This window comes from Theileria parva, chromosome 1 (assembly GCF_000165365.1).
Source record: "Theileria parva strain Muguga chromosome 1, complete sequence, whole genome shotgun sequence".
Taxonomy (NCBI): domain Eukaryota; phylum Apicomplexa; class Aconoidasida; order Piroplasmida; family Theileriidae; genus Theileria; species Theileria parva.
In genome coordinates this window covers 1477963-1505945 of record NC_007344.1, presented here as the reverse complement: position 1 = coordinate 1505945, position 27983 = coordinate 1477963, and the positions used below count along the sequence as shown (strand labels likewise).

Genomic DNA, 27983 nt, shown 5'->3' with positions numbered 1-27983 from the left:
CATTTGTATTTTACACATTTCACGTTTAATTTATGGTTTAATTTTATATTTATTTTTTCCTCTACAAAATATGTTTTTTAAATAAATCTATTCCTCTATCGCATATAACCTTATTTCACTCCCAAACAACATGTATATACTAGTTAATGTTTGAGGATGAGTTAATAATGGTTGAAAATGAGTTAGTTTCAGGTGAATCTACTCGAAAAGTGCTAACTTGTACTGAGAAGGATTACTTAAATTCCTTAATATCTCTTGATTTAAACGATTCCCTAGCATTTTCTAAAGTTGTAAACTCCTCAGAAGGTAATTTTAACATTAATAACATTATGTTGTAGATGAGACTGAACTGTATGTGGAAGCGCTCCTAAAGAGGCTAAATAGCTTAGACGAGGACATTTGGTATTCCGTTGAAGTATTTTTAAATAATTATTAAATTTTTTAGACGATTCAAAGTAATGTTTGTAACAGACTAACTCGATTGTATGATTTATTTTACGAAAAATCTAAAAATTCTACTCCCACTGATTCACAATTATTTGAAAGTGTTTACACTGGATTGAAGAGAGTTGAGGATTTATCACTTGCTATTAAGAGTAAATATGACAAAACTCACAAGTTAAGAGAGTTGAAACGGTTAAAAAATATCCTAATTGCTAATCAAAAGGTGCTTTCACTCATTTATAACTGGGACAACTACATCAAATCGATCCAATCCATCTTCTTACAATATACCAATACACGCAATGAACTTACTGCCAAGTATAGTAATTTGAGTGATGGCATGAATAAGAGTGAATTTTATTTTATTTTAAAGTCTGAGGGGTTTACATTAAGTGATTTGGATAGACTAAAATCAATAATATCGCATCTTAAACTTGATTATGACACTTGTTTGGACAACCTCGTCAACACCAATGTTTCCCAAACTCTTTCCATTATCATGGATAAATATTACATTATACTTCAGGATTTTACTTCTGATATTGTTAACTACCTGATAACAAACTGTGGTAGCACTAGAAATGACTCATTTAATCCCACATCCGATTCTATTTTAGTTGATACAGTAGATTCAGTTGATGCTCTGGGTGAATCTGTTAAGGAGAAACTGGTTAAGTATGTGGAATATTATAGCGTTGATGGAACACTGAATTACAGTTGTTTGAATCGTCATTTAAAGAATAAACTTGAGGATCTTTTCATGAACCACTTTAAAACCCTTTCAGAAACCTCGTCTTTAAACCTTTTTTCCAACACCTTAACCCTCAATTTTTCACTTATGGATAAGGTGCAGTCAGTTTTAAATGCGTTTTTCAACTACTTTTTCACCTTTTTTATCACATTTAAGGCATCTTACTACTTCATTATGTCACATCAGCAAAACGGTAATTTTCAAATAACTATTAAAACTATTATAAATAAACTAGTAGTATAATATTAGTAATAATGTGTTCAGAAAATGTAATGGAAATGTATAATAAATTGATTCTGAATGTATTGTTAAAGTGTATATTGAACAGTAATGTGTATAACTCAATTTTGAGGAGTGAAGAGGTTTACGAATGTGTTAAAAGTATTCTTAACATTTACAATGAAATATTCAATAAATGCCAATACTACATTGATCATCTTCATTTAAATCAACACATTGTACCATTTAACCATTAATTACTATTAGTTAACGGTTAATTAATTGTATTTAATGGTGAGTTTATAATTTTGTAGGAAAGTGCAAATTTAATCCCGTTTGACATTTTGGACAATTACACCTGTTATGTATACAATCAACAGGTTACTAATACAGAGCTAATGGTAATAATAGTTTAACTCATATTATTGTAGAAATATAATAGTTTGGAGGATTGTGTTTACAATTTTAAGCTTCTAGTACCCACTCCCTACAATGTTAACTGTGTTGATCAAAAGCCTGAAGTACTCCTGTGGCTAACCGTATATTGTAAATTAAATAATTTGAAGGTTGAATATGACAAGTATGTCGAGAGTTGTTGTAAGTACATTAAAGAATATTTCAGCTCACTGGTTCCAAAATTTGAGACAAATCCCATAAACACAAAGTTTGAACACAGCTTGCGGGACTTTGTACTAGCACTATTAGAAACTCATAGGTCACTTGCTGAAAACGTTCACCAACTTTTACTTTCTGCGACGGTGTCGTTGGATAGTAAAATTGACTTGAATGTTTACAACAGTTTGAGGGAGAATCATGACTGGAAACTGGCACCCCAGCTTTTACAACCCTTCAGACAACTGGTTTTTTCCACCAGTAAACACTCGGACTTGATGGACCAGTTTGAAGTTAAGACACTTTTATTCACAGCATCGCAATCAATTTCAAAGTACATTTCCACCAATGTAACATTTTTAATAAAGAATTTGTATGAAGCTACTTCTGATGGTGTCCAAACCAGTGGAGTTAACGTGTACATTGAGTACATTGGAGAATATTACATTAACTTGTTATCCAAGTTTTGTGAGCATAACGAGACCTTTAAAATTCTCCAAAAATCACTGGAAATGTTCATTGACGAGGAATTTGAAAATTTAACCAGGCTCAAGAATCAAAAGGACAATATCCAGTACCTCATCAAAATCGCAAAACTTCTCAACATCAACACCAACGACTCACTGTCAATGCTTCTCTAGTCTTCAAATCACTGTACAATAATAATTTTAATACTAATTTTAGTGCAATAATATAAACTATATACTATTTATACACAATACACTAGTACCAATATATAATATACACATACTGTTGGTATACTATATATAACATACTATATACTATAAATATATAGAGTATGGTGTTTAAAAAATTAGTGATCATGTGGAACTTGAGTTGTAAGGACAATATCTTCAAGAAATGGAGTGAAGGTCTCGTATTCCTCGGTGGCAAGTTCTGCGCGTTCACCAACCCCAATGAGGACTGGAGACTTATGAGTTTGGAATCCTGAGATTTTACGCTGTTTTCCAGCTGTCCCAATGGTGTCAACTGCAGTGCCAACCCTAACAGGGATGTGAACGACCTCCAAGTCCTGGTTAAGCGTTATCAGCCACTTCGGTCTCACAGCTAGTGCTAGGAAGAAGGGTAAAAATGGAAACTCATCACATACTAGTGATCTCAAATCCAGGGCACAAAAAAGAGTTATGAGTAAACCTGCCAGAGACGTTTTATTGAGTATAAAGGAGTCAGAGTGGAGTGGAGTGAGTGTTAGTGTTCCTTTTCCCATGAATAAAAGTCCAACACTGAGCCTTAGGACATACATTAGTGTAGAATCTCTGTAACTGTGTTTTGCGATGTTTTGTAGCAATTGAGAAATTCTTGAATTGTTAGTTCCGGCACCTACTAAACCAAGACCCAAAATAGCACACAGTGAGACGTCCTTATCACTGTCATGAGATAACTTTGAAAGTGCAGATACAATGGCTGGTGCTGGATTTGATACATTCACTAACGCAATAGCGAGTGGAACAGCTCTTCGTTCATGTACAGTTCCACACTGTAATGGGTGCTCCAACAACCTTACCAGCATGCTTGAGCCTATTGTCTCGCCCATACTCAATAGTGATATACACAGTATACTTACTCCATACAACTCGTTGTCAACACTGTTATCTTCCTTAACATTCGCATCAGCGTTACTTGCATCAGCATTTGTATTTGTATTTGTATTTGTATTTGTATTGGTATTGGTATTGGTATTGGTATTAGTATTGGTGTTAGTATTATCAGTTTTACTATTAGAATCAGTATTAGCATTGGTATCAGTGTTAGTACTAACACTATCCTTAACTGCATTAGCATTAGTATCACCACTCGTATTGGTATTGGTATTAGTATTAGTATTAGCATCAGTAGTGACATTAGTACTACTGGTGCTACCGGTGATAGTGGTAGTAGTAGTAACGTGTGAACAGTTTTTTAACAGAGTTTGTATTTTAAGAACATCCCCGGAAGTGGCGTAGGCAAAAGACTCGACTAAGGTTACGGCAACCTTTTCATACTTTCCTAAAACACTCAAGGCATCTAAAACAGGTTCACAAAGTTCTCCTCTGCACATTTGGAGTAACCCCAGTGCGCATAAATATACTCTAACGTATTTTAAATTTGGGGTTGAATCTGCGTGTGACGAGATGTACTCAATCAACACCTGTAAAATAGCTTCTGAGGATTCTTGGTTTCCGGTGCCTACGAAAATTACTGAGAGAGCTAAACTGCTGAAAAGAGAACACTCAACTGAACTCAAATCAACCACATGCGGTGTCAAAAGCTCAAGCATGTCATGTCGGTTAGTTCCTGAATATGCAAATGTCAGACCGAGAATAGCACCCAAACGTTCTAGAAAGTTTGATGAGTCAAGCTTATCCAGTAAAAGACCTTGAACCGGGTCAAGTTCAGAAGCCACTCCACAGCTAACAAGTCCAAATGCAAAATAAGCCCCAGACCTTATGTACTGGTCAGTGCTGTACTGGTACTTGTCAATCTCAGACAAACCCTCGTCCAAATTCCACAAATGTAATAAACCCAAACTTGCTGAAGCGCATAATAATCCGTATCCTTGATGCTTAAATAACCAAAAATCAGGTTCTCCACTCTTATCCTTAGAATTTTCCTGCTCACCACTCGATGTATTCGTACTATCCTTATCCTTATCTAAATATAATAGTTAGTGTGGTTTTATTATAAGTATTATTACACTAATATTACTACAGTATAACTATTATTAACTATATACCATAATATTCTTATACTATATACCATAATATTCTTATACTATATACCATAATATTCTTATACTATATACCATAATATTCTTATACTATATACTATACTATATAATAAACTATTGTGGAATTACCTGATTGAGTGGTTGTAATAAGTTTATCTTTGGAGCTGGCACAATTAATGAAAGAATTTACAAAGGTGTATGAAAGGTTGTCACGTGCTGAATCGATTGAGACACCAGAAATTGACTGAGTTAAACTCAGGTTACTCTTTGAAGGATACCCTTTAAATACGTCATTTGGATGTTTGGGGTCCAGAATGTCCAACTCCTTACAGAGAGATAGGAATAAACTACTTCTATTCTCGCCACTATTCAAGTATACCACTGTGTAATCAAGGTCCATATCCAGGTTCATACCACTGTTGGAGGAAGCGTCAGTTAAACTTGGTATAAACAGATGATTCGAGCCCAGAAATAGGGCAATTTGCTTAAGTATATTAATATCCTCGCACTTATTTAAAACTTCTATAACCTTGTCATATTGGTTAAGTTTAAGTGCCACTCTCGTTGCCTCTAAATAACGAGAATTTCTCAACAGTATGTTATAGGTTACCGTGAGAATTCTACAAGTCTCACTTAAAGTAGCACCATAGGCTGAAACTGAAGCCAAGTAACTTGAAACTCTAGTCACCAAGTCATAGTCATCTGAACACTTGTCCTCCAGTGACTCTATCCTGTCAACCTCAAGTAAAAGATCTATTGCGTCAAATTCAAACCCATTTGCTAACCAATATGCTGTCATCTCCTCTATCAACTTCAAACTCTCAAATATCACTAAACCCGTATTCACTTCCCCAATCACAGTCTTAACATCAATATTATTTAGTAAATTGTCGTCAACAAAGTTTACAACATTATTGTTGAGGTTGGTATAGTTGACAGGGTTATTTGCCAGAAATTGTCTGGTTGAGGGTGCTGAGTAATATGAAACTATTTGAGATGAAAGTGATATTAAGTATTCATTTCCCCAGTCACTAACCTTCCGTTCAGTTAATAATTTCTTTGCTACATCGCTTAAAACTGTTTTACCATGTTTATGCGGGCTTAAGTCACCTTCCAACTCAGAATTTACATTCACACCATTTGTCAAATGATTTGTTGGTTGATTTGTTGCTTGATTTGTAACTTGATTTTGAGTAGAATCAGTAGAAGTGTTGGATGAAATAAAATTAACAAGACGTTGAGCAATTAAATTAGCCTCGAGTTTATATAAAAGTAGCTTGAACGAAGGCGCCTCAGGAACTTTATTAGCTTCAGTTTCACCGTTGGTGTTACCGTTATTGGGTGTATCATTAAGATTAATAGCGTCGAGAAAACTGATAAGTTCCAGTAAAAGGACTAGAGAAAAGTTATCCTGGCCGTTTTTGAGGGTGTATCGCTTGTAATACTCGTCTAAGGCAACTTTGTGAGAAATTAAAAACTGGAGAGATTTGGGAATTGTAGAAATATTTCCAAAGTCATTTGTCGCATGGTCAACCAGTTTAAGTAAAATCGATTCAGACTCAGGACTGCACAAATCTTTGTTAAGCAAATCCAACACCAAGGAATCCAGCTCCTCCTTATATGCCGCGTCAAGCTCGTTCAGATTCTCCTTGTTCTTGCTCATTTTCTGTCCAAACCCAGGAAATTTTAAAATAAACTATCAGATCAAACTAAACAGTTTCATCAAGTTGAAAATGAAGTTTTATAATGCGATTGACAGCTTTAAAATTAATGTATAAAATTGTTAAAATAAGTTAAAATAAAAGCGAAGGAATAACACCAATGATTTATGTACTAACAGTCAATGGCAATTTTGAATATTTAGCCTCAAAACAAAAATGTTTAAAATTAAAATACTGGCATTTGAATTAAAATAATTAAACAAATTAAAAAATACTTAAATAAAGTAAAATAAACGCAAGTTGTGGGCAATTTGGAAAAATGAATCTTAGTATATGATGTGGGGAAATAAAAAGTAATATTCCTTTATAATTAATATATTTTTAACTGTTTTAGTCACATTTCAAGTTGTTGACAGATGCTTCTTTACCTGTACTTCCCTGGGCTTTGAAAGTGAACTCTTATTATCTTTTTTAATTTTTACACATTTTTAGCTGGAAATTTTTTAATTTTTTGTTTTAAAAATTTAAACTTAAAATTGAAATTTTTCTCAGTTTTCTCTTCTTTTGCCAGTGGATCCCTTCAATTCTAGTCGTAAAATATTATACAGAGTAGGTCATAAAATTTTCCCAGTTAATGAAGTAATTAACTGTATTTCTCACTAATGGAGTCTTAAAATAAAGATAAATTAATGGTAAATTTTAAATTTTCGTTTAATTCAGTAAATGTGTAGTCTTTTTCACCAGTTCCATAGTTTGTTCAAGTATAATATTTACAATTTTGTTAATTCGCCTGTAAATAATGTTTATAATAACGGTACAATTATAATGATATAATTACGATAATGTTTATTTTAATGGTTTTGTGAAGTTCCAATGGTATCATTTAGAAGTAGTGCCATAGTGAACAGAGTTCGCAATGTGTACAGAGATAACACTAAGGACTCTGCACTTGAGAGTTTGAGACTTCAGTCAGTGAGTATTTCGAACATTCGGGACTTATCTGTAGGCTTTTCGAGTTCAGACTCCAGTGATTTCGACCTTGAAAGTAGTCATTCAAGTCTCCATTTGAACTCCAGAAAACGCGTCAATGAACGTAGAGTTATCAGAAGCCGCTCACAATCTCTTGAATCAATTGCTTTACAAAGGAATAATACCTTCTCACAAAATGATAAACGCCTACACTACGATAATGGATCGCAGTATAATGGATTAGAATATGAACCAGAGGATAAAGTAGAGGATGAATATGAGAGTGTAATAGGATCTGAAGATGAGTATAGAACAGCAAGTGGAACTCAAGAGGATATTAGTCCATTAGATTTATTAATGAACTTTACCAATGATACAAATGATAACCATAGTATGGGAAAGACTAAATATTCTGAAAACAACTTAACCGTAAGTGATAATTCAAGTGATAAATCGAACTTTGTAAATTCTGATGACCTTTCCATTAATACTCCGCTGTCCAATTTATTAATACTCGAACCACAAGTTGATGCTTATAATGGAAATAAATTAAAATCTAAGCCCCAAAAAAACATTAAACATGCTCCAATTCAATACAATTCGGATAATGCTACTAACACTAATCTGAATAATGTGGATGAAGTGGATTATATTGAGGATAAAAGACTAAGGTTAAGTTTTGAGCCTAAATTATCGGTGGTGGATGATTATAGTTATGTCCCTTCAAGAGTAGTGATAAATAAAAGCCCCTTTATTATTGGCTCAGACACAACTTGTGACCTTGTTTTACCAAAAAAACACTTCAAATTCATCGCTCCAAAACATGTTAAATTCGCTCTAGAATACTCTGACGCTGATCAATCCAATAATCAACCCAATGGTAATAATCAACAAAACGGTAATAATCAACAAAATGGTAATAATGATGATAACTTTGTGGATAATGAGTTTAGAGTAAAGATAGCCAGATGTACAAAGAGTGGTGCGTTATATTTGAATAATAATTTCTTGAGAGGAAGTTCGTATATTGAGAGTGGTGATGTGATTTGCCTAGGACCAAGGAATAATTTTTTGGCGTTTAAATTTCACTTTCAGGAAACTAATTTAAGCTCACAAAATCACTCAGATGATAGAATAGTGATCAGTGATGACATTGATTTAATGGATGTTAAGATTTTCGTGTTCAAATTACCCAAAACTGACACTCCAAGGAATGGACTTAATAGTGGCAGGAGTGGTACTAGTACCTTTAGGAGTAACTATACTAGTGATGAAGAATGGAGTGGATACGATAGAACTCCTTCTAGAAGACATTTTAACCAATTTAACAATTACTCCAGTAATAGTGTTAATAGTAGTGTTGATAATGTTAACAGTGGGAATGTGGAAAAGGCTGATTATTATAGGTTGAAAAGCCCAGTTAGGAAGTGTAATATCATAGAAGAGGAGGTAAGAGATCCTGTGGATGAGGAGTGTAATGTTGATTTGGATTCTAAGGAAACAGAACCCTTTTTAGAGTATTATAGCTCAGGAAATCAAGATAACTCAGTCGAAGATTTCGATGAACTAGATCTAAATTATAAACAGGATGTAAACGGTGAAGAACTAGATCCAAATGTTAAACATACGCCAAATTCCAAATCATCGCCCAGAAATGATCAATACAAACTCATCGGAATTGTATTTCTTATTCACTCATTATTTATGTAGTTATATGCTTAATAATAGTATAGTTCATGAATGTATTAATATGATTTTCAGATTGATTGTTGGAATAACATGACGATTTCGGAGATATTACCAGAGTTAAATGAAGCAATGAGTAAAAATATGTATGGATATAAAGATGGAAAGTATAGTTTAATAGCAAATAATAAGGAATTAAAGGAGAAGGAGCTGGAATGGAAAGTATATCAGCTTGAGCTGTTAAACTGTGAAATTCCAGAGATTAAGGAGGCACTTGAGACCTTCGAAGAGTTTAAGGGTGATGAAAACTCGCTTGAAAATATAATTAAAAATAACCTCTGTAAAATACTTTTCGTCAATCTCAACTAATTTAATATTTAAACAAACTTTATCAAAATATTAACTATATTATTAATAATATTATTATAAGAAATTATTTACAATAGTATTGGTAGTAATAGTAATAGTATTAATATGAATCTTGAATGGAATCTTGTGTGGTGTTGATGGCATGGAAAAATGTAGAGATTATATAAAATTTTTTAAATTTTTTAAAATAGGAATGGAAGTTCTTGCTGACGGGTTAAATGGAGTTACCCTGAGAGATCATTCCTTCGTCAGTGACCATTGGTTTCTGGTGGCCCTGAGTAAGAAAACTCTACACATATACAAATTCTACCCAAAAACAGCCACAAATTCAGGTAATCTAAAATGAATAGTCTAAATTTATTTTTTTAGTGGAGAAGCTGGAGCTGTTCTGGGAATCTTCCGATATTTCAAAGTCATTTGTTAGCAATAAAGGGAATCTGGTAATTTTATCTCTAACTCATCCATAATTCATCTTTAATTCAGGTCTGTATATTAAAAGAATCTTCCAATTCTATTCAACTCACTGAACTCGAAACTTCCAAAGTTCTAAAATCTCTCAATCTACCAAATGGTTACTCTAACTACTATTTTTACCACTTATATACCAATTATATTCTAATTATATTCTAATTATATTCTAATTATATTCTAATTATATTCTAATTATATTCTAATTATATAGTTAATAATATATGTTAATTCTGTATAATGGAGTTATTAATGTGATTGTGTAGGTTCTGTATTAAAAGAAGTGGTTTTCAGTCCTTTGGATACATTTTTAACAGTTTTAACGTCATGGTCCGAGTCAAATCCTAACAATTTAGTGGTTTATAACCTTAAAGGTATTATTTTATTCAGTTATTTCACTGTATAGTTAGTGTGAATTGTTCTAATTAATTGTTTAGATCCCAATTATCCCGTGGTTCTATCACTACCATATGAGAAATCCTACATTGTTAGCAGATTCCCAACTTGGACTCAAGACGAATCTTTTTGTATTTTAAGGGTACGTTTAACCTAATTTATCATAATTATGACTAATAATATTAATACAATTACCGCAATTTAAATTTGATTAGGTAATGAATGAAATAAAAGTATGGAAGGATAATGATTTTTCAAAGTTATTTGCGAGTTTTACAGTAAATTTGAGCCCCGATTCAACCCCAAATGATACAACTGACTCCGCAAAAAGTCCTACGACTAATCCTTTACCAAGTGGAGCTACAATTTCACTCTCACCTCCAGTAAGCAAATTGTAATTTAAATCATGTGTAGAATGATAAGGGGGTTTGCTACATAGGTATCTTTGCGTCAAATCAGGGCAAATTCGACCGTGGAGTTTTAAGAATTTACTCCACAAACCAACTTGAGGTATGTTTCCACCCTACTAATATTAGTTTTAGAAACCGATTTTTAATAAAGAATTCGACGCCAGTGAGGAAGGGGAACTCTTCTGGAATAGTAAAGGCACCAGCGTACTCTTCAGAACCTTTGCTAACTCAGTCAAAGGTCTTTCATCCTACTATGGAGCTAACTCATTATACCTCATTAACGTATCGTTTCATGCATAGTTGAGTGCTATTTTATCATTATTTACATAATTTTACAGTTATTTTATAGTTAATTATACCTATTTTATGGTTAATTATACTTATTATACTGTTTAAAATTGTGTTAGTTGAACAACTCGAAATTTAAGACGATAAGTACAGTGAACGATGGTATAATTCATGACATTTCGTGGTCCCAAAATGGGAAGGATTTTTTACTCTTAAAAGGACCAATGCCAGCAGAAGTTTGTTAAACCCATACTATACACATTTTTACACAGTTTCACACATTTAGATACTTTGTACTCAGTTATATACACTACACAATTATATTTTATTGGTTAGATTGATTTGTATGATGGTGTGACTGGTTTGAAGACGTTAAGTTTTGGCAAGAATAATAGGAACACGGTGAAGAGAGACCCTTTTGACAGACTTGTTCTAATGGGTGGATTTGGCAATTTGAGAGGCGAAATTGATATCTGGGATATGAAAACCAAAAAAAAGATTTCACAATCCAAAGTAATAAATGACTATATTTATATATATAATTAATTACATAATTATATATACAGTTAATTATATGTAATTTAGTGTTTTAACTATAATGTTTGTAGTCTGAGTGTTCGGTGAGTTGTGAGTTCAGTCCTGATGGAATGTACTTTGTAACTGCTACAACAGTGCCTAGGATGAGAGTTGACTGCTGTTTTAAGATCTTTTCCTACAGTGGGAAGCTGGTTCAGAGGGTTGACTTTGAGGAGCTTTACCACGTGTACATTAGGAACCCAAAGTTCAAATTCCGACAAAGAGATCCTTCACCGTCAGTTACTCTGGAAAACTCTACCACATCAACTCGTCTTTACAGACCTCCTGGCGCACTCGCTGGACCAAAAATCATTAAACAAACGAATATTCCAGCCAACGTATTTTTTACACACCCTTACACTCAATTATATTAGTTATCAATTAGACTGAGATATTTGTTTAGACTGCCGTGCCTGTTATTAATAAGCCTAAGCTGGTTGGACCGCCTGGTGCTGACGCGGCACTTTTATCAGCAGCTTCCAAAATCAAGAAAAAGAATAAAAACAAAAAATAATCTCATCCTAACACATATGTTATAGTTTAGTACGTGGCTAGTGAATTAATATAGTTAATAGAATGAATAATGTGTAAAGTGTGTTAGTATGAGACTAATGCGATTAACGCTGAAAATGTGAGATTACTGTTGTCTGCATTGAACCCGATCGGTAGGTCCGGCTTCGTCCTCTTCATATTCTCTTGAGTTATCAGTGTACTTGTAGTCGTCAAGGTCAAAGTGCTGTGCGGTGTACTCGTCGACTTGAGTGTCAGGCTTTGCTGGAGTCTCGGGCGTGAAGGGGAACAGCTCTAGAAGCTTCTCCTTCTCACCTGGCGTGAAGGTTCGCCCAACTGGGAATATCACGTCAAATGTAACGTAAAGGTTCCCCTTCCCATAGGCACTCTTATATATCGGCATACCCTCGCCAGTTATTACTTTACACGATCCAGGCTTCACTACTTCACCAGGTGGAGTCTAAACAAAATATACACCACTTTAATACTAACTATATAATATTAACTATATAATAATATAATAATAAATAAGAAATAAAATAATACTATAATAATAAATAAGTAATATAATAATACTATAATAATAAATAAGTAATATAATGGTAGTTTTAGGGGTTACGTTGATTTTGAGTATACGATCATCTAGATGAGTGAGATAGAAGGTGCATCCAGTGAGGGCTTGGTAAAGTGGGATTGCTTTGGTCATGAAGAGGTCGTTTCCATTACGTTTGAAGGTGTCATGGGGGTTCTGATTAATGACGAAGATGACGGAGCCCGGGATCTCATTGGGTCTTTCATCAGCCTCGCCGTGAAATGTGATCTTGTGCTGGTCAGGGACACCTTTTTCTACGAAAACCTCGAGGATCTTCTTCGTCTGTTTTACACCTTTACCGCTACAGTTTTTGCAACGTTTAGACTCTGGGAGTGTTTTCCCTTGGCCGTTACAGCTGGAACACGTGGTCTGGGTTTGGTGAATCATAGAACCCATCTGACGAATCTGAACCCTAATTCCCTGTCCGTTACAGGAACTGCAAGTCAGAAATGAGTCCTTTGGTCCTCCGTGACCGTCACAAACATTGCAAATTATGTCCTTGTTTATCGCCAATTTTCTCATTGTACCATTATATATCTAGAATCAAGATTATACTATTATTGTAGTATTAACTATGTAATAACTATATACTATTGGCGTAATACTATTGGTGTAACATTAATGAGATTACCTGTTCTAATGACACTTTGAGGTGAGAAACGATATCTTCACCGCGTTTTTTACCCTTTGGTTTACGAGAACCACCAAAAAACAAATCAAATATCTACAGCAAATTTGAAATTGTGTAGATAACAGTGTAGAAGTAATATTTATATAGTAAATAGTGTTGTATAAGTAGTTTATGAGTAGAATACGTCAGAAGCGTCGGTGGCAGTGTAGCTTCCGTCAAGGCCTTCCTCGCCGTGTTCGTCGTATATGCGACGCTTGTCTGGATCAGACAATATCTCATATCTAAAACAACATCATTATTCATATCAATATATTTATGTAAAATTTTGTAATTACATAGTAATTTTAATAAAAATTTTAATAATTTATAATATATTTATGTAAAATTTTGTAATTACATAGTAATTTTAATAAAAATTTTAATAATTTATAATATATTTATGTAAAATTTTGTAATTACATAGTAATTTTAATAAAAATTTTAATAATTTATAATATATTTATGTAAAATTTTGTAATTACATAGTAATTTTGATAAAAATTTTAAATGATTTGAGTAATTAGATAATTGGGAAGATAAAAATAATGATACGCTTTGGAGATTTCTTTGAATTTTTCAGGATCTCCACCTTTATCTGGGTGATGTTTAATGGCAAGTTTCCTGTATGCCTTTTTGATTTCACTTTCGGAGCAATCCTTGGACAAATCGAGAAGTTTGTAAAGTTTCTCAGTGTCGACAGGCTAAAAAAAGTTATAGAAGGAGAACTAACCTCTTTTGACCTGCTATGAGGCATACTGCCTCCCGGCATTCCGTCAAACGGGAAACCTCCAAAGAACATCGTTAAAGAGCAAAATCAGATTCTTAAAATAGAGTTTGTTTGAGCGTAAGTTCAAAAGATCATAAGAGCAAAGAGGCAAAAAATCCCAGAAGAAACTTTGCGGAAAAGCGAGATAAATCTAGGGCAAAATCAGCGTTTTAAAAATGCGAAAAAAATCTTTCGATGAGGAATCCGCCAAATTGAAATGATACAAGACGAAATAGTAATATAAATAATAATGAAACTGTTTTCAAAGCCTTTTATATCCTTATCCTGGGGTTCCAACCCACCCTAGACATTTTTGACTCATCTTCATCATTTTAATTTGTGCCTACGAAGATGTAACTCATTTGTCAAATTAACTCTAAATCGCAACTTTAAGATTCTTTTATTAAAATTAAATTTTACACATGATTCAGAAACTTATCAACAACTGGAATCTTACCACTGAGTATTTTGTACTAAACTGATTTTAAATTTGTAGAATATGAAATGAATGAAATTAATTTAAATTTAAATTTTTATTCTCGGAAAATTGATATGTTACAGTTTGTAAATTAGTGTGCAGTTAATTCATGTTTACTTTCATTTATATAATCCATGGCAACTAAACAGCTATCAGAAACGACCTTAACTTCATCTTGCATAAACTCCTCCAAAACCTCAACAATTAACTTTTCCCAATCTTCAGAACCCTTAGCTTGTTCTTGACCGCACAGTGAAGCGCATGAACCCAGAGCCAGAGCTGCCTCATGCCTTGCCATGGGCTCCTCATCTCTGTTCTTTAAACACTCAATTAGTGACTTAACTGGAGCCACGGACTGCATTTGTCCCAACACAAAGGCACACTCATGCCTAAACACCTCCGAAACCTTATCCCTAACCAGAGCTTCTCCAATTATCTATAATACATTAATGAGTATTAGGTTACCTTGGCAGCTTCATCGCCTGAATGTCCTCTAATCTTATACAAAGCCTCATATCTGCACTCATATATGATAATAATAATTACCTCTTATATAATGGTAATGATTGATCGAATAAAAGTTTGGACAGTGAATTGAGATCAGACTCATCAACTGAGTCTGTTCTGACAGGGTCAATTGCCCTGTAAGGGGAAGAAGAAATGGGAAATGAAGTACAACCCTCAGTGTTTGACTCCTCAGCATTTGTAAGTGTATGTAATGCCAAATTACAAGTATCTCTAACCGCTCTGTTCTCGTCCTCACAATACTTCTTTATCTAATTTATCAAATTAAGTAAAATTAAATATTGTGTAAAATTAGGTGAATTGTATAAATAGTTGGAATCAAACGAGATGAATATAATCTTTGGATTTTAGAGCTGCTAAGGCTTCAATTGCCTAAAAAATGAAATTAAGAAAATAAACAAACTTCGTGCCTGACCATGGGATCCTCAGTAACATTCTCTACAAGCTCAGCGAGCTTTTTAGAGGCGCTAAAACAGCCAGATTGACCAATGACATATGCGATCTCATGTCTGAAACATGATAATGAACATGGTTAAGGGTGAAATTACCTCATGAAAGTGTCAAAATGAACATCGAGAGCTGAAATGAGAATTTGGGAGCAATCTTCCTCAGGAAGATCCCTGCAGTAGTAAAGCGCTCTAAGCTGAAGGGAAAGTGGAACCTCAGGGCTAAGTAAAATTGACTTTATAAGGTGCTTTGAAGGGGTTGAAAACTCGTCCAACTTAGTAAACTCATCTATCAACGATTGTAAGCTCATTCTCTCTTTTTAAGCATTAAAATTATATTAAAATATTTTACAAGTAATTTTTTATAAATTGTGAATTAAAATAATAAGAATAGGTGTACTTAAATTTGGCATCCATACCCCCCTAACCTATTCACATCTCAACCATTAAATTAATTCATAAAACTTAACAAATTAATAAACTAATAATTAAACTAGTTAATACATAAATCATCTAATTATATATATAATTAACACATAAATGAACAAATAAATCCCATTGTGTAAAGGTGAAAAGAATAGATTAAAATAATAGGAATGGAATTTTCCAAAGCCTTTTACGATAATTTACAGTAATAATCTTACAAAAATTAGCCCAGAATAGAATTATTCTTCAAGGGATTTAATGTATTGATTAAATTTTTTATCATCATTTTGCATACTTTTGAACAGTCTGATAACTTTCTGACAGGATTGGATAAAGAGTTCGAGCCCGTTTTGGTTCTTGACAACTTGAGTATTGTAAAAGTATTTATGATAGATTCTGAAAACCTCGTCGAGCTCAATGTCTGAGAATCTGACCCTTTCTGCACCAACTAGAGCCCTCAAAGTCCTGTTCATAAACCCCTCAACTTTCTCCGAAGTGTGATTAAACTCTCGGAGAAATTCAGAGTCTACAGAGTCCAGCAAATGCTTATCACTGATGAACTTGTAATAAACTGCAGAGTTGAAAAGATATCTGTTAAGCACCTCGTTATCAAATGATTTATATGTAATTAGTTTCGCGTTATGGTTTACTAAATTCCTGTAAAACTGTATAAAAGGGTCCACATCTCCGCCAGTGCTTAGGGACTTGGCTAATCTGAGAAATCTGCCCTTATTGGAACTACTGTTGTTGAAAATATGAATAGCGGCGTCAACTTGGTGCAGTACTGGAAGTGTTAATTTAGTCATGCGATTTAGAGTAAAGAAATCCTTGGTGTCAAGAGTATAGCAATCGCCGTTTTTACAACGGTCGAGGAATAATTTAACTAGAGGAGGACAATCGAGCTTTTCATTTTTACCGCAAATTTCCTCAGGCTTAATCTCCTCCATAGTGTCGAACATGTCTGCACTTATTTTGTCCACATTCACATGCTTCATTACCACCTCCCTACACATGGAAGCAAAGTATTTAGCTATTTTATGTAATTTACTCTCGTTAAACTTGACGAGGTAATCGCTGTATTTGACCATTACATTTGATAAATCATGGGTTAAGACAATTTTATTTCCAAATGTTATGTCCTTGGCCAGCTCCTTGAGATATTTATATCTCCCAAATGAGAATAGCCATAGGGTAAACTTACCCAAGGAGTAAAATGTGATTAATTTAGAAACAGTTAAAAACCTTACAAAAAACAAAGTTGACTGGTATAGGAAACGGTTAATAACCTTTTCAGCTTCATTGTTATAGTAAGACATTTTCACATTGTGTCTCGCTAACATAATAATGAATGAGCGTAGAGTCTTTTGTGTCTGTATTCGGAGCACATTTTTGATGAATCTCGTGAAAAAGTTGCCACCTCTGTGGGCCTTACTTAGTTTGAAGATTCTAAGTGCGAGTTTCGCCTGTGGAATATTAGGCATTAATACTCTGAGCCTAACATTTTCCAGCAAGTTAACTGGGTCTAGAGTGTAACAGTCGCCAGTCTTACAACGCTCGACATAACGATCCAACATGGCCAAACACTCTTCACCTTGTTCATTACAAATGCCGTTAGCATCGTATTTACCCTCAACAAGATAATCCATCATCTCAGTGTTGAACATGTTTTCCTCATAAGTGCCTTGTAAACATTCTTTACAAAGATTTGCATAGGAGTCTGATAAATATTTAAACTCCTCAGAATCATTAATTAGATACTCTTTAAAGTTGTTAGTTAATTGATTTAGTTCATCAGGGTCAAGTTTTATGTCACCTGCAAATGATGACATTTGGGCCACTTTTACCAGGTCAGACTTGACAAAGAAGCCCAAAACAGTAGTCAGAGTCTTTTTGGAGTCAAGTTGGTTCTTTATTCTTGACTCAGCTGTGAACTTTTTATACAGTAGTGTGGCTTTGTAGTAGAAGGTATTAACACCTTCATCGTTAGTGTTGAGGAATTCTCGCTTCTTTAAATTATGTCTAGCAAGTACTAGTATGAAAAACTCAGTTGAGTTGTAGTTTGTCCTTCTCAACAGTGTAGTAACGAAGCTGAATTCATTGTTTACAGATTCCTTAAACAGGTGTAACGCAAGGTCAACCTGCTTCAAACTTGGTAAATAAAGCTTTATTTTATTGCCCAGATCGGCAACTTTAAGATTATCAAGGGTGAGACAATCACCTTTAAGGCATCTTTGGGTGTATAAGTTGTAATATTTATCCCTCATCAGATTTTCCCTCCCAATCCTTTCCTCTACTTTATTCTCATTTTTCTTCAAATAATCGCTCATGTAATGGTTAAACTTGTCCAAATTTTCTTTTGAACTCACACGAGAGTCAAACTCGGGACTTGTGTCCTCCAATAGCTCTGTCACACCCCTCGTCACTTGCTTCGTCCTGTCAACTAAACGACCCGTTGAACTAATACCTTTCGTTATTAGGGCGTCTCCCTTTTCTCCCACCATCTCACTTCCGTTTATCAGTAATCCAAGCCCATTGGAAAACGCCTCAAAAACTGATGAGGCGGTTTCATTAATTGTTTTTGTACCCTTCGAAAACGCCTTTTCAAGACTCCCAACTGCGCTTTCAGTATTATCGTTGGAATTTTTATTGACGAACTTGTCTATATAGTCGCCATCGGCTGACTCGAAAAAGTCATTTTTAACGCCCAGCTCACTGGGCCTTTTGTGGTTTAGCACTGCATTAGACTCTCTTACCAGAGATTTACTCAGTAACAAAATTATAAAAACACTCCGTATTGACATTTTTACTAATTTTCAATCCGACCCTTTGAAAATGAATCACGCCTTAAAAGTGGAATTTTTACAACTCAGTCACATAATTAGAATAAAACATGTTTAAATAATTAAATTTGTCATTTTCGAGATAAAATCCTGTTTAGACAGTTTTTGCCAATTTCATTTATGCACATTAGTGCGATGGAAGACTATTTCTCAGTCAGCTCATTTAACACATAATTCCGTTTATTTCATTTATAAAAAATTAGAATAATTAAAAAAATATATGTTATGGTTGGAATAGTCGATTTTCGGCTTTAAAGTCCATTTTCGAACTTATGACTGTGTTACCCGGAATTCTAAATTTGCTACTTACACATTTTGTAAATTTATATAAAATTAAATTATTTAAATTTTATTTTTTATTTTTAAACAGAAATTTAATAAATAATCATACATTCAGTTACAAATTATACATGAAAAAATAATTATAAATTAACAAAAAAATTGAGATTCTATCATAAAAATAAAGTTACTGGCATTCAATACAAGGTTTACTACAACAACATATATCCCCCGAACTGTCGTTATAATATGCCGTTAAAACTTCATCCATTTTACCAACGTAATTATCAACCCTTCTGGGATGATTTCTATAGTAAGAATTTAAAAGATATTCCTTAAACTTGGGGATAATCTTTTCAATTTCTTCTTGTTCAATAACCAAAGGTCTACCGTTTCCAATGCCTAAAAGGTACTCTCTTAGTTTTGGCTTTACGTCCCAGTTAGCAAAGTGCCTGGCGCCTCTAGTAATCCAGGTTTCCCTGTACGTTTTCACGAAGTAAATAGCGCTATAGTATAAGAATTTCTGTATTATTTCATGAGTTTCATTTGGAACTTGAAACTTAATCTTATTAACATACATTAGTCTTGGTGTCATGTACTTAATTTCAGCCCTTGGTCTTGTTCTGTTTGTGAAAAATGATGAAAATTTACCGTACTTAAAATTTGTATGTTTCAGTAGATAGAACACCAAATTTACCTCACTCAAGTTTGGAAGTATATAATTCGATATAACTTGTTCAGGTCCAGCCTTAATCCCAACCTCATGGCCGGAACCAGCTGGTTCCGCAGTAGCCGCATCCACATTAGTTTCTTGGACAGCGTTCTCATCCTGGTCGGTTTCAGGTTTGAAAAGTGTATAATCATCAAAAACATAACAATTGCCATCTAAACATCTTTTGACAAATCCTTGAAAAAGCTCCCGGCCATTTGGAGAATATTTGTCACAAAAAGTTTCATAAAAATCTTTTGAACAACATGAGGGGCCGAATTTTTTATCCAAAACATGGTTCAAAACATCCACGAATAGATAACTGTGTTTGTAGTATGGGACTGACTTTACAATCGTATATCTAATGATTTTACCAAATGATAAAGCCATATTTTCATGTTTTCTAATAGGATTTTGAGATAAAAAAGGTACCAACTGGTTAAATAATTTCTCAAGGTCTTTATAAGAAACGTGGATCTTTATATCCTCATTTCGTCTCATTTTTGAGAACACTTTCACATGTTTCTTTGACCTGGAGTATCTCAAAGTAGGCTGTAAGTTCTTGTTAGTACAGAAATTACTGCCATCTTCTTTATAGAGATATCTCTAAGTATAATATAAGAGGAGCCTGTATAGAAAAATATTAAGTGTTTCAAGGTCTGAATCGTCATTTAAACCAAGACGTTCAGCATTTTTTTCAGTTAGTAACTTAACAAAGGCTTTAAAATCCCTCTTATAAACCAGTTCCACTGACTTAGAATCACAGTGACAATTACACTCTCCAACACAAGTATAACTAGGCCATTCACAGGATTTATATGCGCCAGACTTCCTGAAAACAAAGTTTGAAATTTCAACTTGGACGAGATCAGGAACATAAACGTGACCGTCACTCAACTCTACCAGATCAACTGAATCTAAAATTAGACATTCCTCAGCTTTTTGGGAACATCGGTCATCAAATAATTTTACCATATTCAAGCAATTTTGGTCATCAGGTTCACAAAATTTCGCAGGTATTAACTTGTACGCCGTAAGATATGCTTTCATTAAACAGGGAATTAGATTGTCTTCTGAATCATGACATTGAGATTTGAGATTTTCAAAGTCTTTTTTAGCCTTTCGTTTACGCTCTTCCACGGTACCAAATTCTTCCCTGGGTTCTACTTTCGAATCATCGTTACAAAAACATTTATTAACTTCTAGGATCACAAGTATGTTGAGGAGTATTAAGAGGAGATTGAGCATAATAATGGCGAGTTGGGAGATTTTTCAGAATTAGCCGAAAATATTTACACATTTGAAAAATAATAAATCTTATCAAAATTTTATTAAAAAATTAAAAGGTTGTGATATTAATCTGTTCAGAGAACAGGGGCGCGTTTTTTGTCTAGTATTTAGATCTATATGGGTGCATTCACGATGTCGACTAATCATTGCGATTCACCCAGATCTGCAAGACTTGGAAGGTTATTTATAAATTTATAATTTAGATGAACTTTAAGCTAAACATTACAAAGTAAAATTGATGTCAATAAAACAACTAAAAAACAAATTCAACCACACATTCCTATACTATTACTCTATACTGATGAATTTTCTCAATTGATGATATTTACTATTAAATTATAAAAGTAAAATCTAAATTTCTGTGAATAGTTACAGTCTATATGGGATAAGAAATTAAGTTTTTTATTATTTTTTAATGCTTCCCGAATTGGTCCGCAAATACGATTTGATAACCAAAACATTACTCGAATTTAGGATATTTTAAACTCGAAATTCCAAAAGGAAACCTTTGGAAATTGACAATTAATATCCCATCCAACCCCTACTATACTATACTTTGGTACAGTGAAGTGTGTTAAGTTGTTACTGCAATGTTTTGTTTATAACAGGATAAAGATAGTTTAACCTGTTTTGACCTTTCCAATAATTATACTAGTCAATGGTAATACTAGTAACACTGGTTATTAATAATGGTTATTAGTGATGATGGGTAATGGGTTGGGAGAGTTTATTCAACTGAGAGTCCAGCTTCTTCAAGTCTTTCTTCTCTCGCTTTGGCATATGCCTCTTCTTCTTTTTGTACTTTATCCTTAACTTCTTCTACGTCAGTATCAACATTCTTTGTCTTTTTCTTCTTTTTGCCACCAAATAATCTACCAAAGAAGTCTTTGACCTTGTTTGTTTCTTCTTCCTCCTCGCTTTCTTCTTCCTGTTCCTTGAGTTTGTCAAGCTCCTTTTGCTTCTTTTTGGCCTCTTTTTCTACCTTCTTCTCCCACTCCTTCTCGTATTCCTTGGAGTACACACCCTTGTACGGGTCATTCAGGAAGGAGAAGACTACGTGTTGAACCTCAGAGGCGAACCTGTTAACCTTTCTGAGAGAAACGTCATGACCAGACTTGTAGAGGTAATTTCTGTAGGCCAGCATCATGGCCTTGGCTCTTGGCACTTCGACGAACACTCTACCCTTACCAATGACGCCGGTCATTGCCTCCATAAGGAATGAGCTTGAGTTTGTTAGTCTTTTGCCCGTTTCAGTACCTCTGGCCCTGTACATAAACTCAATTGCGGCTTTAGACAGGAATCTCTCAAGTAAGCCCTGATTCTTAGTACTGTAGGTCAAATTGGCAAAGTTGCGTTCGTATAACATATCCTTAAACTCTTCGTTGCCCATTCTTCTGTGCTGTCCCGTAAATACTGCTTTGAGCCAGTTAGGACGTTTGGCCTTGCTAGTGGAAAAGAGTTGGAAGGCGGCAAAGGCTTGAGGCAGCTGAGGTAGTTTAACATTGAGCCAATCCTTTTGATCCAAGAGGTTAACAACATCAAGAGAGGTACAATCGCCGTGATCACATCTTTCGAAGTATTTTGTAACAGTTTCTTTGCAACCAACGTCGGCTTTGCCTTTGCAGAACTGCATGGGATCGAGCGGGTAGTTCAAGAGTTGATCAGCCATGAGGAAGCTAACTTTTCTGTATCCCATAGTCTTGGCAAGAGCGTGTTTTGCGAGTTTTCCAAAGGCATTAGCAAGTCTATGTCTAGGCCTATAGTTACCAATTGTCAAGTACAATACGAACGAGTCAACCATGCTCTTTACGTCAGAATGTGATATGTCCATTTTTTTTTCACCAACAACATCCGCGACTAATCTGTTAAGTTGTCTTCTTTTACCAACTGTGAAGAAGAATCTCAGGAATCTGGTATTGTTTTGGTTACTGCTGTGGAGCTTATTGTTGTTGAGATACTTCTGATAGTAAATTGTAAGGGCATAGAAGACCTCATTTAGTACTGCCATGGTTGGATTTTCAACATTCATGGCGTCAAGATTCCGCTTTAGAATCTGGTTAGTAAATTCTTGGAGGGAATATTTGCCCTTATTCGTCCTAAAGCGGTCAGCAAAGTCACTCCAGCCGTTCTGCTTAGCTCCAGAGTTTTTGAAGACGTACTTTGCAGTCTCATACTGAGCCAAGTGAGGAAGGAAAAGACCAGTGGTGTCACCTGAGGCGAAGACCTTGACATTGTCAACAGTGAAGCAGTCGCCGGCTTTGCAGCGAGTCACAAATCTGTTAACCAAAGTGTGACAAGTGCTTAAATCGCCTTCACAGAACATTGAAGGGTTAAAACTGTTCTTGGAAAACCAGCTGGTCATTTTGTCAGATATTACCCTCAAGTGGTTAACCTCCTTCACAGTTTTCTCAGTCTCCTCCACAAACTCCTCAGTATTCTGACTTTCCAAAGTGGAGCCGCCATTGTTCTTCTTAAGAGTTACACCACTAGCATAATTAAATAACAAGTAAATTAGTGCAAAGCACTTAAATAGTGATTTAACTCCCATTTTAACTTTTTTTATCTAGATGCAATTTATTTAGATTCGATAGTAAGATAGGATAGACAATGTGGATAAAATGTGTGACTTGGATTTAATATTTGTGCAATTAATAGTTTGGAAAAAAATAATAAACTACTTTACAAATAAGAAAAAAATATAATAAACAATGAGTGAAGATTATATTTGAGAGGAGTTTGTCTAAATCAATCATGCATCCCAGTGCAATGGAAGATATAGAGTGCTTTCAACAATCACCTAATAACTCCTCACTCTGGGATAATTTTTATAAAAATTAAAAATTTTTATTCCAGAAAAAAGATAATTTTAAAAATGTGTTGGTGGAAACAATTGAAACTGAATTCAAGCCCAGGATTCGTAACCAAGTGTCTACACATTTACATTTTTACATTAGTATACAAGTTCATAATTTATATTATTAAGGAATCAGCTGGTAAATTGGCTTAATTTGGCGTAAAATGGGCTAAATTGAGATTTTGAGGAATCACAATAATAGGGCCCCAAAAAACACTTGATACAAACAAACATAAATTAAGCATTAATTAAATATTAATTAAGTTAAAATTGTATAAATTAATAATGAATAGTTTGGAAAATTATATTGAACATAATAATCAAGTTTGTGTGTGTCGCCAGATTCCAGGAATTGAGAATAATTATTCAAAATAGAATAATTTACACATTTATCTCAAATTTAGAGCATTTAAAACTGGATTCTCAATTCTATACTTCCAAACATTCAACTTCTATCAATATACTTCTTCCATATTTTCAACAGTATTCTCTAAGTTTACATGTTTTTTATGCGATTTAGTTGAAACTAAGGGTTCCTCTTTATCATGGATTAGTTTATTCTCCAGTTCATAGTCAAAATTTGACTTTTCTAACTCTTCCTCCTCAGGCTCCAAATGCTTTGCTTTCTCCTTTTTCTTACCTCCTACCAGGTTCATGAGGTCAGTAAATGACGACAAAACCTCGTGACAGATTTGTACAAAGTTGATAAGCTTGTCTCTGTCCTTTGCGAAGTTATTTTCGAACAAGTAGTTTCTGTATGCCACGAATATTAAGCTTATTTTAACCTTGTTAATCCTCACAGGCGTAATTTTAACCAAGGGTTGAAGGAAATTTTTAAGCTCAGTTTCAATTTTCTTACTGAAAAATAACCTAATTCTGTTCTTTAGGCTTCGGATTTTAAAGTAAAGTGTGTCATAGTAGAGATATCTGCCCAGCACTTCATGGTCTCTGTTATTAAATTTAGTTTCCTTTAGATTCTCAGTGTATAGTTTATTCACAAATTGGCTTTGGTTTATTCTATTTTTACGCCTGAAAATGAAGTCGAGAATTGCTTTTTTGTGCGCTCTGGAATTTACAAAGATTGTCACAGCCGCATTCAACTGGTCCAAATCTGGAAGATTTACATTCAAGTAATCCTTTCCATCCAGTAACGTTCGGGTATCCAGAGTAATACAGTCACCGTCCTGACACCTTTCCAAGTAGTCTGATACCATTTTCCTGCAGTGAACTGGAGTAAATGGAACAGTATTTTGCTTCTCATTTTTATCATCTGAGGTTTTACAGAAATCGTTAAGCATTGGAGGCATTGTTAGTATATAATCTGACATTAAAGCGCTAACAACTTTAGTGCCCAGAACTTTCATTATTGAGTGTTTCACCAGTTTAGAGTATGAAATGGTCAACCGTTCAGGCTCTACCACACCAGAAACATTGAGATATAACAGGTAAGAATCGATTACCAGTTGTAGGTCACGCATTCCCATTTCAAGAGTTTTTGATTTTGCTATGTTTTTTGCTGCCCCAGTAAGCCAACTGGTCTGCTTTAGCCTAAAGAAGAAGCGCATAAATTTCCATTTATTCATATATTTGGCCAGGGAGCTCTCAGACAAATATGCCAAATAGTGAAGCGAAGCCTTGTACAAAACCTCAGTTAGAATCATGCGATTAAAGTCTCCACCAAAGTCCATGTTCCTAAAGCTAATCCGCGTTATTTTATTATTAAAGGACTCAATTGTCCGCTCATCACTGCCGTATATTTTGTTCTTAATTTTACCGAAAATGTTATAGAATTTACTCTTTTGCCAGGCTCCTGAATCCTCGAAAAGAGCCATAGCAAAGGCATACTGGTTCAAAAACGGAAGATGAACCTTTAAACCGTCCTGCAAATCTACCACTGGAACATTGTCCAGAGTGTAACAGTCTCCCGCTAAACATCTTCTGGTGTAAGCTTCGATAAATTTCGTGCAGTTGTGCCAATCATATTTGCAAAACTTCTTTGAATCCACGCCACTCTTTGATAAATGCTCTGACATCATCTCAGTCACACGGTCAAACTTCACCGAAGTCTGACTATACTTTAGAGGCTCCGCCTCCCTTCTTACTGAAGGTTTTGGTTCCTCAATCTCCACACTTTCTGACTCCTTAATTACTGAAGGTTCTGGTTCCCTACTCGTTGAAGGTTCTGGTTCCTTAATCACTGAAGCCTCCGATTCTTCATACTTTAAGCCCTCTAACTTTTTATTCAATAAATCGTCAAACTCTTTACTCTGTAAATTATCAAAGGGTTTGGTATGTAAATTCTCTAATGATTCGGTATGTAAATTCTCAGGTGGTTCACTATTTGAAACTTCAAACTCGTTGGATTTTAAATTTTCAGGGCTGGAAAGTTTGAGAGAAATGGATTTTGCACGTCTGGGAGGAACGCGTCGTTCAACTTCTGAAACTTCAGATTCGTCATCTGTAGACAATTCTGGATTTTGGTCTGGAATTAGAGCTCTTCTACGTGTTCTTTTCCTAGTAACGGAAGTTCCAGGCCTTAGTAGGCTCAGGACCAGTAGAATAAGAATAGAATGTTTAACTGACATTTAGAATACGCTGTAGTACTGTATTAGTAGGAAATTAACTAGCATAAATCTGTCTAGAGAGTAAATGGCGTTAAAGTAAGCCATTTTTGAAATATATACCATAAACAAAGGGAAAATGAAGAAAACTGTCTAGAATAATATGCAATCAAGTGCAAAAGGAAGAAAAATAAAAAACACCAAATAACATCAAAAAAATGTCCTAAATTTTTCTAAAATTAGTAACTTTTTTTTAATGAATAATTTAAGAAAATTTAGTCAGACTAAAGCTCAATTAATCAAATTAATCAAATTTGGATATGCAGTTGCCTACACATTTTAATCATAAAATAATAACAATTACAAAAATTAATGTAATTTAATGTTATAAAGTTTAAATTCTGCACAACCTAAGGGAAATAGAGGAAGAACTTATGGAATCCTGGAACTCCCCATCAAATGTAAATTAAACTTGAAATAAATTAAAATATTCATAAAATTAAAATATTCATAAAATTAAAATATTCATAAAATTACAATAAAATCCCTTTAGTTATGGAAAATTCTGCTTAATTAAAAATTCGGTTCAAAATGGTTAGCTCTTTCCGACTTTCATTTTTTCCATTTTCCGGGATAAAGCTTCCTCCCTCTCCCGCCTTATTTTGGCCAACCTGTGGTATAATAGGAAATAAATTCAATTACCTCTCCAAGTCAGCCCTTGCCGTCGCCAACTTCCCCTCAGCCATTAACCTCTAATAAATAATTAATCAACAAATTAATTAATTAACAAATAAATTAATTAATTAATAGATAATAAATGAATAATAAATGAATAATTTGTTACCATTTTATCTCGTTCAAATTTTTGTCGTTTGAGTTCTTCTCGTTCCCTTCTGCTCAGTTCTACGACGCCGGTTTTTTCCACTGCGTTCTTCATTTTGTTCGGGTTATTTACCTCAAAAGGCTCAAATTCCTATACCGCAATATTATTCTCACCGTTACCTCCTCGTTGGAGCCTTTAATAATATTTACAGGGGTCTAAAAAGGGTTTAATAATTACTGTTGGAACCTCTTCTAATTCATTGGAATCATCAGAACTTTCATCTGATTCCGATTCTTTGTGTTTTTCCTGTGAAATCTCTTGATTTCTCGCAATTATTTCATCATCCGAGGCGACATATCTCGACCTTCCCCTAGGCGTAAATTTTTTATGAGAACCTCTAGACTTATATCCCATCCGTCAACATTTAACTCAAAATTTTCAATTATAACATAACAAATTATTCAATTGTAATATAACAAATTATTCAATTGTAATATAACAAATTATTCAATTGTAGTATAATTTAAAATATAATTTAAAGTATAATTTAAAATATAATTTAAAATATTTAATTATAATTTAAAGTATTTAATTGTAGTATGGGTTTAAAATTGTTTGGAGGAATAAGGAAGGAAAT

General features: G+C 34.1%; 12 protein-coding genes across 12 annotated transcripts; 3 read left to right on the top strand and 9 right to left on the bottom strand.

The window, feature by feature from the left end:
• The first annotated feature begins 18 nt into the window (after positions 1-18).
• TpMuguga_01g00710 (uncharacterized protein) lies at positions 19-2724 on the top strand. The gene is made up of 6 exons (XM_061305047.1): positions 19-306; positions 339-415; positions 446-1388; positions 1460-1653; positions 1729-1815; positions 1846-2724. The coding sequence occupies exons 1-6, from the start codon at positions 147-149 to the stop codon at positions 2665-2667; spliced, it is 2283 nt and encodes a 760-aa protein (XP_061161621.1). The 5' UTR covers positions 19-146; the 3' UTR covers positions 2668-2724.
• Positions 2725-2826: 102 nt separating this feature from the next.
• Psmd2 (Proteasome/cyclosome repeat family protein) lies at positions 2827-6718 on the bottom strand. Its single transcript, XM_761137.2, has 2 exons — positions 4884-6718; positions 2827-4678 (listed from the first exon to the last, which is right to left on the bottom strand). Exons 1-2 carry the CDS (start codon positions 6415-6417, stop codon positions 2841-2843), a joined length of 3372 nt encoding a protein of 1123 aa, XP_766230.1. The 5' UTR covers positions 6418-6718; the 3' UTR covers positions 2827-2840.
• Positions 6719-6988: 270 nt separating this feature from the next.
• TpMuguga_01g00708 (uncharacterized protein) lies at positions 6989-9443 on the top strand. Its single transcript, XM_761136.2, has 2 exons — positions 6989-9064; positions 9146-9443. The coding sequence occupies exons 1-2, from the start codon at positions 7289-7291 to the stop codon at positions 9437-9439; spliced, it is 2070 nt and encodes a 689-aa protein (XP_766229.1). The 5' UTR covers positions 6989-7288; the 3' UTR covers positions 9440-9443.
• A 138-nt stretch (positions 9444-9581) lies between these two features.
• On the top strand, positions 9582-12103 carry eif2a (Eukaryotic translation initiation factor eIF2A family protein; the record flags this gene model as incomplete). Its single annotated transcript, XM_761135.2, has 12 exons — positions 9582-9771; positions 9809-9879; positions 9923-10010; positions 10174-10281; positions 10345-10445; positions 10519-10686; positions 10718-10813; positions 10846-10995; positions 11121-11237; positions 11338-11514; positions 11610-11915; positions 11981-12103. 12 exons carry the CDS (start codon positions 9582-9584, stop codon positions 12089-12091), a joined length of 1683 nt encoding a protein of 560 aa, XP_766228.1. The 3' UTR covers positions 12092-12103.
• A 67-nt stretch (positions 12104-12170) lies between these two features.
• DNAJ1 (chaperone protein DnaJ) lies at positions 12171-14382 on the bottom strand. Its single transcript, XM_761134.2, has 6 exons — positions 14080-14382; positions 13902-14050; positions 13495-13591; positions 13311-13403; positions 12707-13216; positions 12171-12547 (listed from the first exon to the last, which is right to left on the bottom strand). Exons 1-6 carry the CDS (start codon positions 14146-14148, stop codon positions 12215-12217), a joined length of 1251 nt encoding a protein of 416 aa, XP_766227.1. The 5' UTR covers positions 14149-14382; the 3' UTR covers positions 12171-12214.
• Positions 14383-14556: 174 nt separating this feature from the next.
• On the bottom strand, positions 14557-16039 carry dohh (HEAT repeats family protein). Its single transcript, XM_761133.2, has 6 exons — positions 15667-16039; positions 15522-15627; positions 15443-15490; positions 15140-15369; positions 15059-15110; positions 14557-15029 (listed from the first exon to the last, which is right to left on the bottom strand). Exons 1-6 carry the CDS (start codon positions 15873-15875, stop codon positions 14685-14687), a joined length of 990 nt encoding a protein of 329 aa, XP_766226.1. The 5' UTR covers positions 15876-16039; the 3' UTR covers positions 14557-14684.
• A 94-nt stretch (positions 16040-16133) lies between these two features.
• TpMuguga_01g00704 (Rhoptry-associated protein 1 (RAP-1) family protein) lies at positions 16134-18928 on the bottom strand. The gene has a single exon (XM_761132.2). It carries the CDS (start codon positions 18789-18791, stop codon positions 16230-16232), a length of 2562 nt encoding a protein of 853 aa, XP_766225.1. The 5' UTR covers positions 18792-18928; the 3' UTR covers positions 16134-16229.
• A 368-nt stretch (positions 18929-19296) lies between these two features.
• On the bottom strand, positions 19297-20319 carry TpMuguga_01g00703 (uncharacterized protein; the record flags this gene model as incomplete). Its single annotated transcript, XM_761131.1, has 1 exon — positions 19297-20319. One exon carries the CDS (start codon positions 20317-20319, stop codon positions 19297-19299), a length of 1023 nt encoding a protein of 340 aa, XP_766224.1.
• Positions 20320-20424: 105 nt separating this feature from the next.
• On the bottom strand, positions 20425-21415 carry TpMuguga_01g00702 (Rhoptry-associated protein 1 (RAP-1); the record flags this gene model as incomplete). The annotated part of the gene is made up of 1 exon (XM_761130.2): positions 20425-21415. Exon 1 carries the CDS (start codon positions 21064-21066, stop codon positions 20425-20427), a length of 642 nt encoding a protein of 213 aa, XP_766223.1. The 5' UTR covers positions 21067-21415.
• A 90-nt stretch (positions 21416-21505) lies between these two features.
• TpMuguga_01g00701 (Rhoptry-associated protein 1 (RAP-1) family protein) lies at positions 21506-23826 on the bottom strand. The gene has a single exon (XM_761129.2). The coding sequence runs from the start codon at positions 23654-23656 to the stop codon at positions 21836-21838; it is 1821 nt and encodes a 606-aa protein (XP_766222.1). The 5' UTR covers positions 23657-23826; the 3' UTR covers positions 21506-21835.
• A 591-nt stretch (positions 23827-24417) lies between these two features.
• TpMuguga_01g00700 (Rhoptry-associated protein 1 (RAP-1) family protein) lies at positions 24418-26547 on the bottom strand (the record flags this gene model as incomplete). The annotated part of the gene is made up of 1 exon (XM_761128.1): positions 24418-26547. One exon carries the CDS (start codon positions 26545-26547, stop codon positions 24418-24420), a length of 2130 nt encoding a protein of 709 aa, XP_766221.1.
• Positions 26548-27030: 483 nt separating this feature from the next.
• Positions 27031-27886, bottom strand: TpMuguga_01g00699 (Casein kinase substrate phosphoprotein PP28 family protein). The gene is made up of 5 exons (XM_061305046.1): positions 27593-27886; positions 27526-27561; positions 27368-27496; positions 27226-27275; positions 27031-27194 (listed from the first exon to the last, which is right to left on the bottom strand). Exons 1-5 carry the CDS (start codon positions 27758-27760, stop codon positions 27119-27121), a joined length of 459 nt encoding a protein of 152 aa, XP_061161620.1. The 5' UTR covers positions 27761-27886; the 3' UTR covers positions 27031-27118.
• Positions 27887-27983: the final 97 nt, after the last annotated feature.

Coding starts and splice junctions, on each gene's coding strand:
- TpMuguga_01g00710 (XM_061305047.1), top strand. CDS start 147: ATGTTTGAGGATGAGTTAATAATGGTTGAAAATGAGTTAGTTTCAGGT. Junction 307..338: donor AGTTGTAAACTCCTCAGAAG/GTAATTTTAACA, acceptor ATTATGTTGTAG/ATGAGACTGAACTGTATGTG. Junction 1,389..1,459: donor TATGTCACATCAGCAAAACG/GTAATTTTCAAA, acceptor TAATGTGTTCAG/AAAATGTAATGGAAATGTAT.
- Psmd2 (XM_761137.2), bottom strand. CDS start 6,417: ATGAGCAAGAACAAGGAGAATCTGAACGAGCTTGACGCGGCATATAAG. Junction 4,679..4,883: donor TATTACAACCACTCAATCAG/GTAATTCCACAA, acceptor TATTATATTTAG/ATAAGGATAAGGATAGTACG.
- TpMuguga_01g00708 (XM_761136.2), top strand. CDS start 7,289: ATGGTATCATTTAGAAGTAGTGCCATAGTGAACAGAGTTCGCAATGTG. Junction 9,065..9,145: donor AATACAAACTCATCGGAATT/GTATTTCTTATT, acceptor TATGATTTTCAG/ATTGATTGTTGGAATAACAT.
- DNAJ1 (XM_761134.2), bottom strand. CDS start 14,148: ATGTTCTTTGGAGGTTTCCCGTTTGACGGAATGCCGGGAGGCAGTATG. Junction 13,592..13,901: donor TTCAAAGAAATCTCCAAAGC/GTATCATTATTT, acceptor ATGTTGTTTTAG/ATATGAGATATTGTCTGATC. Junction 13,404..13,494: donor CTGCCACCGACGCTTCTGAC/GTATTCTACTCA, acceptor AATTTGCTGTAG/ATATTTGATTTGTTTTTTGG.
- dohh (XM_761133.2), bottom strand. CDS start 15,875: ATGAGCTTACAATCGTTGATAGATGAGTTTACTAAGTTGGACGAGTTT. Junction 15,491..15,521: donor ATCCCATGGTCAGGCACGAA/GTTTGTTTATTT, acceptor TTCATTTTTTAG/GCAATTGAAGCCTTAGCAGC. Junction 15,111..15,139: donor TCATTACCATTATATAAGAG/GTAATTATTATT, acceptor ATATGAGTGCAG/ATATGAGGCTTTGTATAAGA.
- TpMuguga_01g00704 (XM_761132.2), bottom strand. CDS start 18,791: ATGTCAATACGGAGTGTTTTTATAATTTTGTTACTGAGTAAATCTCTG.
- TpMuguga_01g00701 (XM_761129.2), bottom strand. CDS start 23,656: ATGGGAGTTAAATCACTATTTAAGTGCTTTGCACTAATTTACTTGTTA.
- TpMuguga_01g00699 (XM_061305046.1), bottom strand. CDS start 27,760: ATGGGATATAAGTCTAGAGGTTCTCATAAAAAATTTACGCCTAGGGGA. Junction 27,497..27,525: donor TTAAAGGCTCCAACGAGGAG/GTAACGGTGAGA, acceptor ATTGCGGTATAG/GAATTTGAGCCTTTTGAGGT. Junction 27,276..27,367: donor AATTTGAACGAGATAAAATG/GTAACAAATTAT, acceptor ATTATTTATTAG/AGGTTAATGGCTGAGGGGAA.